The sequence below is a fragment of the Micromys minutus genome, assembly GCF_963924665.1.
Source record: "Micromys minutus genome assembly, chromosome: 1".
NCBI lineage: Eukaryota > Metazoa > Chordata > Mammalia > Rodentia > Muridae > Micromys > Micromys minutus.
In genome coordinates, this window is record NC_137969.1 from 193241391 (window position 1) to 193250740 (window position 9350).

At 33.1% G+C, this 9350-nt stretch overlaps 1 protein-coding gene across 1 annotated transcript; it reads right to left on the reverse strand.

The window, feature by feature from the left end:
• Positions 1-7768: 7768 nt before the first annotated feature.
• On the reverse strand, positions 7769-8776 carry LOC308417087 (swi5-dependent recombination DNA repair protein 1 homolog; the record flags this gene model as incomplete). Its single annotated transcript, XM_080912195.1, has 1 exon — positions 7769-8776. One exon carries the CDS (start codon positions 8774-8776, stop codon positions 7769-7771), a length of 1008 nt encoding a protein of 335 aa, XP_080768321.1.
• Between the last annotated feature and the right edge of the window lie 574 nt (positions 8777-9350).

A 9350-nucleotide genomic window follows, 5' to 3' on the forward strand; every position in this document is an offset into this window, starting at 1 on the left:
AGTAATATATTACTATATTAGAAAAATTATGCAAATTATAGCTTTATAGAGATATGTAAGAGGATCATAGAGATTATATAACTGAATGAAAGTCAGTAAATACTAAATGATCAGAAACATGTGGTACTGACTTATAAGGGAACACTTATTATTTGTTTTAAAGCTATACCTTATTCTATAAGCAGCCTTGCAGAAGGCATTTAAATATTGAAGTGGAGTTTGTCAAAAAATAATTTAAGATTTTTGTGAAGATTCCCATCTTCATGATGGATGAATCTAAATTATACTGTTAAGAAACATATTTAGAAGCCATAAGCATCAATGGGAAAATATTTTCTACTTACCATGGAAGGGGATAAAAATTAAAAATATTGCTGTTGATTTAGTTATGGATGTTATGTTATTAGTAAGTTCTTTCAAGAGAGAAAAGTGAAAAGCACAGGCTTGAGTTTTGTGTGAATAGTTAACATTTCAGACTATGTTATATAAAAACAGAAAGACTTAAATCCAGCATCTGGACTTTCCTTACATTGAAAATCAGCAAATCTTATGCTACCAAGATATAATAAAAATTCTATACATGTCTGAAGCTAGATTTTACTTGAACAAGTGTTCCTATAATCTCTTATGTGCTGTATCAGTTTTTCTTGTCCAAAACCTTATCTGAGTATAACCAAACTGGTCCTGGCCTGAACTTGTGATTGCCAGAAGACACCCTTTCTCAACCTCTGTTTCTTTCAGTGTTGCTAATCTGTGTCATCAGAATGGCTTTCTGTCTGCTACTTTCTTTTTGCCATATCTCTCTTTTTTTTTTTTCTGGTCCTGAATGTCACACTTTTGCCCTTAACTCACAAGTGTCTCTGGTCCAAGCATAGGCTTTTACCTAATCCATTGATATTGTGATATATAATAAAGGGGAATCAATGTACACATTTAAGATATACACAGCTATCCTGAATAAATCAGCTGGCTAATGCTCCTTCTCCGTAATCTTGTATAGGTGGAGGCCACAGATAGCATAAATACAAGGATGAAGAGTAAGAGTGATTATTTGAGATATCTAAGTTATTTCCAAATATAACTCCTCCATACCCTAGTCAGACTTTAAGGACTAGTTTCAATTTTCAACAGAAATTTGAGTAGTACTTGTAAATAAGAGAACACTTTGCTTTGTACTTTTCTTAGGATGTCTAGATTCCTGCAGTTAGCTGACAATTTTTCTTGAACACTTCCTAATCTTTCAACTTATTTAAAGTAGAATGATTATCATACTTTTTCAGCTTTGCTTTTTTATGTCTATTCTTCTAAACACAACTATATTGGGAAGTCACAATTCTGACTGAAATCAGTCATGTTATACATTAATATATTCACCGCTGAAATTTTAGGCTACTTTTACATATATTTATTTTTGTAAAAAATTATAACAGTGAATTACTTGAAAGATGCTAATGTTCAGACCATAGCTCAGTCAATTACCAGATTTGTGTATTTCTGCATAACAGTTAATATTGTAGAAATTTAGTTGCAGGAATTATATGTCAAAACTCTTCTATGTGGGGGAAATTGGCATCCAAATGAAATGATCAGAGAATAATATCATTTGAATACTTTCATTCTTTTTAAAATTGAGAAATATTATAAAGGAAATTAATGAACACATAATCAAATTTTGTTATGTTCTAGAAAAATGGAAATAAGACAAAAGATGGTAGACAGCAAAAAATGACATAGAAGCCTAGCTTCAGCTTAATCATAGTAATTAATATTATTTTTTCTATTTTTATTTGCAAGTATTTTTGATTCATGTAGTGTGAAAGGGATCACATGGAGTTCTCATGTATTGGGGTCCATGTTTGTTTACAGTTCAAGTAGTCTGTTTATCAAATATAAGAAACTGACATTAGTACATTTCCATTAACTGCTAGATACACTGTTCTTTGTGCTCAGATTAGGTGCCATCTTCGACAATAGGTATTTTTTTTGTCTTGTTTATACTGAATCCATCCAGGGATCCTCAGGTGTTGTAAGTAATTACCAATTATAAACACTTTTAGTTTCTCAGTTGGGGATTTGCAGTACAGTCTTATCCCTAACTTACAATCTAGGAATGGTTATTTTGTGAATGAACATGGTTCTTTATCACGTTGTCATAGAACACATGACAGCAGAATAAATTTTTAGTAGTGATTTTAGCCTCAGTTAGCTTTTTGAAATAGAAGTTTCCAGATTGCTCTACTTTAAATTTATTTCATTTTGTTTTTTATTTTTTTTAATTTTTATTGTTTTAAAACAACTTTATTTTACAAAACAAAGATAAATGTACAGATTTAAAACATTTTTGCTTAAAATTATACATTTTTGTCAGTACGTTTTTTCAGATTTTAAAATAATTTTCACATAAAACTGTATGAATATATTTTTTAGTCAGTACTTGATTTTTTAAAGGTTTGATAGTATACCTTGAAAAATTAATAGTTACAATGAGCATAAAGTACATGTAAAACAAAATGTAACATGGAAATAGTTAAAGTTTTCTTGTTTTGTAGATTTGTTTTGTTTTGTTTTGTTTTCTTTATTTCTTGGACTTCATACAGTCTGTGAGTTGTTTCTGGGGGAGTGCAAGCCTCTGGGGTTAGCATCCCACTATCAGTGATTGCATATTATGTCTGTTCTTTTGTGACTGGGTTATCTCACTCAGAATGATATTCTCTAGATTCAGCCATTTTCTTAAGAATTTGGTCAAGTCATTGTTTCTGGTGGCTGAGTAGTGTTCCATTGTGTATATGTACCACAATTTTTGTATCCCTTCATCTTCTGAAGGACATCTGGGTTCTTTCCAGCTTCCGGCTATTATAAATAGAGCCGCTATGAACATTGTGGTGCATATATCTTTGTTGTATATTAAAGTGTCTCTGGCGTATATGCCATTCAAAGAATCAACAATACCAGGAGCTGGTTGTTTGAGAAAGTTAACAATTGATAACCCCTGAGCCAGACTACATAGAGGGCAAAGAGAGAGTATCCAAATTAACAAAATCAGAAATGAAAGTGGAAACACAACAACTGAAACTGAGAAAATTCAAGAAATCATCAGATCCTACTAAAAAGCCTATACCTAACAAAACTGGAAAATCTTGAGGAAATGGATGAAATCCTAGACAGATAACAGATACCAAGGTTAAACCAGGACCAGGTAAACCATATAATCAATTTTATAACACCTAAAGAAATAGAAGATGTCATTAAAAGCTTACAAAAAAAAAAAAAAAAAAAAAAAAAAGGGCCCAGGACCAAACAGGTTCAGTCCAGAATTCTATCAGATGTTTATTGATAAACCAATACCAATACTTTCCAAACTATTCTATGAAATGCAGTCAAATGGAACACCACACAAGTCATTTTTCAAGGCCACAATAATCCTCATGCGTAAAGTACACTAAGACTCTACAAGGAAAGAGAACTTTCCACTAAAATCAGGGACTAGACATGGCTGCCCACTCTCCCCCTACCTATTCAACATATTACTGGAAGTCCTGGCTGGAGCAATTAGACAGCAAAAGGAAATCAAAGGGATACAAATTGAAAAGCAAGAAGTAAAAAATCACAATTTGCAGATGACATGATAGTATACTTAAGTGACCCCAAAAATTCCACCAGAGAACTTTACAGCTGATAAACAACTTCAGCAATGTGGCTAGATATAAAATTTACTCAAATAAAATAGTAGCCTTTCTCTACTCAAAGGACAAACATGCTGAGAAAAAATTAGCGAAAAGATACCCCTAACAATAATAAGCAATATGAAATACCTTGTTGTGACTCTAACTAAGCAAGTTAAGGACCTGTATGACAAGAACTTCAAATCTCTGAAGAAGGAAATTGAAGATCTCAGAAGATGGAACGATCGCCTATACTCAATGATTGGCAGGATCAACATTGGAAAATGGCCATCTTACCAAAAGCAATCTAAAGATTCTATGCAATCCCCATCAAATTATCAACTCATTTCATCATAGAGTTGGAAAGAACAATTTGCAAATTCATCTGGAATAACAAAAACCTAGAATATCGAAATCCATTCTCAACAACAAGAAGACATCTGCAGGAATCCCTGATCTCAAGCTGTATTACAAGGCAATTGTGTTAAAAACCTCAAGGTACAGGTACAGAAATAAGCAGGTTGAAAACGGAGTAGAATCGAAGATCCAGAAATGAACCCTCACAAATGTTTATACACACCAAGAATACTATGACTGTTTCCATGTTATGCTCTGTTCTAAATGTACTTTATGCTTATGATAACTAGCACGATTTCAGTGCATGCTATCAAGCCTCAAAAAGAATTAAGTACTGACAAAAATATATTCATACTTTTGCCAAAATGCCTTTAAAAATCTATACATGTATCTTTTTTTAAAAAAATAAAGTTGAAAGTGAAAAAATATAAAAATCTGAGGTAAAAATAAATCAGAAAGGCAAAAGTTCTCAAACTTTCTATAGGACAGTAACCTTGATTTTGTTATTTTATATATTTCTACTTATCTTCTTTTATATGCCTATGAAAAAATAAAATAAAAAAGAAAGGAAAGAAAAAGTTGGACATCAAGGAGAAGCTCTGAAATCAATTACATCTTGATTTCTCTATGTCATTCAATCAAGACAAGTGATATTTTCAGCAATATTGGTTAATCATTGTTTTTCTGCCCAGAAGCGAATTAAAAAAAAAAAAAACAATACTGCATTGTTCTCAGGATTTCTAAGGCCTCCCTGGCCAAGCATTCTAAAGAAGGTATACCATACTGGGCAGTGGAGATTTCATTTGATGACCTAAAGAATTTGAGAACCCACCCACTGCTTTTGAATTTATTTTTAGTCATGTGTTTCAATAAAATACAAATCCAACATCAGAAAAAGGCCTAACATTCAAGATATACAAAGAATTCAAAAAGCTAGACACCAGAGAATCAAACAACCCTATTAAAAATGGGGTACACAGCTTAACAAAAAGTTATCAATTGAGGAATATCGAATGGCTAAGAAACATCTAAGGAAGTACTCCACATCATTAGCCATCAGGGAAATGCAAATCAAAACAACACTGAGATTCCACCTCACAGCAGTCAGATTGGCCAAGATCAAAAATTCAGATGACAGCAGATGCTGGCAAAGATGTGGAGAAAGAGGAACACTTCTCCACTGTTGGTGGATTTGAAAACTAGTACAACCACTCTGAAAATCAGTCTGGCGATTCCTCAGAAAATTGGACATAGTACTACCTGACAACCAAGTTATTGCCCTTGGGCATTTACCACAGAGACCCTCCAACATACAACAAAGACAAATGCACCACAATGTTTATAGCACCTCTATTTTTAATAACCAGAAGCTGGAAAGAACCCATATGTCTTTCAGTAGATGAATGTATACAAAAATTTTGGCATATTTACACAATAGAGTAATACTCAGCTATCAGAAAAAGTGACCTTATGAAATTCTTAAGAAAATGGATGCATCTGGAGAATATCATCCTGAGTAAAATAACCCAGTCACAAAAGAACAGACATAATATGCAGTCACTGATAATTCCATATTAACCCCAGAAAGCTCTGAAAACCCCAGAAACAACTCTCAGACTGTGTGAAGTTCAAGAAAAAAAGAAAAGAAAAGAAAAGAAGAATCCATTATGATTACTCCTTACACACCAAGAAAACTTTCACTAATTCCAGGTTACGTCTTGTTTTACATGTACTTTATGCTCATTGCAACTAGTAAGATCTTAATGCACACTACCAAACCTTAAAAAAAAAAAAGCCAAGCAATGACAAAAATGTATTCGTATAGTTTTATGCAAAAATGCTTAAAATTTGTACAATTTATCTTTGTTTTTTTAAATAAAGTTCTTCAATAAAAAATCCTAATCATAGGATTTCATTTATATATAAATGAATGTTCAGGCACCATATATTTTACCATTACTCTACATTACGTTTTCCTTTTTTTACTTCCTCATCTAATAATACATGTCTAATTTTATGCTCTCTATCAGGAATACATGTTAAATACAGAAACTAACAATTCTGACTCAAGAACTGATTATTTTATATACAATATATTATTTGTATTTCTGGCCCTGGGTTGCTTCCCTGGTTCCATCCGTCTACTTGATTTTTCTTTCTTTACACTGAATAAAATTCCATTTTGTGCATTGACAGTATTTTCATGTTTTTTCATCAAATTAAGGATATCTAGGACCATCACATTTCCTAGCTATCATGAATATGTCACCCATACACATATACATGAAAGTTTCTCTGCAGTATTTTCTAGCATTTTTATATATTTTCTCAGAATAATATAGCCTCTCATTATAGCCAGTTCTAATTTTATATTTAGAGAACCTTTTCCCTAATTTCTATACTAGTTATTTCAGTTTTTTTTCTCGCTAATCATGAACAATTTATATTCCCCTTTTGTATGCCCTTATCAACATTTGTTATCATTTATTTTAAGTCAGTAGTTTTATATATAATGATAAACATACTATTAAGTAAGTTAGGTAAACAATCTCATTCACAATAGCCTCCAAGTTTATTTTGGAATAAACAACAGATCTTTTTGATTCTTGGAGCAACACTTAAAGATTCAATTTTTCATCAGATGCAGAAGTAGAAAGGAGCAAAGATGACTGATATTGGAAAATACAAACTAATCACGGTAAATATCAATTCAGTGACTCCAGTGCAGTTGCTTGAGCAGGTCTCATGCTCTCTAGCTGAAGACAACAAAAGCTCCCAACAAAATGTGGGCTGTTTCCACTTATTTATTTGTGTATATTTTTTATCTTTCTCATATGATCTTTCTATAACCATGGCCTAATCCAAACTTCATAGTCTTTACCCCAACAGCTTCTTATCTTGTCGCTCCAGTAACTCCCTGTTGAAAATGTACCTTATTCTATATGACCACATAGACTTTCCTCTAAAATCTTCATGAAAGCTTCTATGACCACATAGCAGATACAAGGTGATTCTATGCTGAGCATTTTTATAATGAAGACTAGAAGTATTGAAAATTTAGTGATAACAAAAATGTTATGTGTTGTAGTACTGCCAATTCCAAGCTTTGTCGTTTGCAAATCAGTGATGTAGAGATAATAATTTTTGATCACGATTTTGAGCACATAGATAGAAGTATTACAATGAAAAGAAAAAATCAAGCTTGAAGTTCACAGGTTTATTTTCTTTTTTATTTTTAAACTGTAGACATGTAAGTTTAATTAGTTACTAGATTAGCAGACAGTATGTTAAGCAGATGAGGATAGGTCCACAAACTTGGGAGGAGCAAGTTACATTTACGCCACTTGAGGTTTAGACATTCAACAGACTACTTTTTAATACTGAATATAAAACTTTTGCCCCAAAAATCATGTATTAACCATGGTTTCTAGAATTATCCAAACTTCCCTTTAAGCCCAATTTAAATTTTTTATACTTAAATATTTTCTTTAGCAAACAAATCCAAAATAGTAGGCTTCATTTTATAATTTTGTGTCAGAATATCCCAAACTGCTCAACATTCCTCCCTCTAAGCCATAACAGCTTAGACCTTTTTTTCCCTTTAAAACATTTCTCTTTTCATTGCCATTCCCAAAGATATTCTATAAAGGGGCCAATCGTACAGTTCAGGAACAGAGCACATTTTTTGAGGCCCTGCTTATGATACCATCACCCCGAGAAGGGTGAAAAGGCCTTAAAAGAGAAAAGGATCAAACCCCTGTAAATTCTTCTTCATTTCTCTTATAGTGCAGCACTTTGTCATCTATCCCATAGTAGTCGATCAACTCGGTGAGGGTCAGTTTCTCATCCTCATCCTCAGACATGATCGACTGCAGCTCACACAGCAGCCGCTGGCCACATCTCCTCCACTTCTTTATTAAATCCTCTAACTCAGTCGCGTCATTCTTTATTCTATACATCTTGGCCAGCTTTAACCTCCGAAGAAGGTCTTCCTTCTCTTGAATCTGCCTAGTCAATTTTATCTTTTCTTCCTTTAATCTTTGTTTAATAGTCTTACTCTCAGAATCTTGTTGTAGGGTACTAGATGACCCATTATCAAGTGACTTAGATTCACATGGATTTTTATTCTCAAGCGACTTATATTCAGATGGATTTTTATTCTCTGAGCTCTCTTTTTCGGGCTCATTGTCTTTATTTTTCCAGCTTTCTTGGGTCTTTGAACCATTTTCTTCTTTTGAAGATTCTCCTATTTCTGAAAGGGTCTGATCATTTTCTTCATTCTCTACATTAATACGCTTCACCACACTACAAAAAGAATGAGATAAAGATCTTGCTTTCTTTAATCTTTCTTTAAGTGTTCCACTCATAGGTTGTTTTTCTGAACTATTTGATTGGGGTGATGGTGGAGTCTCACTGGTCTGAGGAGTGTCAGGTGAAGTCAGGGGTGATGGTGGATTCTCACTGGTCTGAGGAGTGTCAGGTGAAGTCAGGGGTGATGGTGGATTCTCACTGGTCTCAGGAGTGTCAGGTGAAGTCAGGGGTGATGGTGGATTCTCACTGGTCTGAGGAGCGTCAGGTGAAGTCGGGGGTGATGGTGGATTCTCACTGGTCTCAGGAGTGTCAGGTAAAGCCGATTTGTCAGGTAAAGCCGATTTGTCAGGTAAAGCCGATTTGTCAGGTAAAGTCGATGCCGATGCCGAATCTGTTGGGTTTTCCATCTTGGAAGTGATTTCCTGATTTCCTTCTTCTTCAGCCATGCTCGCAGCAGAGACACAGCGTACACACAACCAGCGTAGCGCCCTCAGTACCACAGGTTTATTTTCTGAGCAATCATGAATACTGAAAAAAGAAAAAAAAGGACAAGAGTGACTGAATGTTTTGCCTTCATAAAATTGCATGACAATATTTTCAGTTGATCTAGTTGAAAAGTTGATGAGTATAATAGTATCATTTTTGATGAAGAATTCAGACTGTATCTTTTTAAGTTCGAATCATCTGAAAAAATGATGGTTTCATTTAAAGTTTTTTCTAAATTTTTCATTGAAGACATGAATATAACATAAAAAATGACATAAGTAAATGTATAAAACAAGAGAATCATTAATGTATTTATAACATGTTAACTCATGTAGTAAAACTAAATACATTGAATATTTATAAGAACAAATTTTATATTTTATATTATTAGACTTTAAAATTTTCAGAAAAACTAATAATAACATTAGTTAATATTACTAACATGATTGATGTTTTTTGCCTGATTTTATTGTCTCAAGAAAGAAGGCTTATATAGAAGTATTAGTCTAAAAACTTTTGCATCTGGGTAATAAA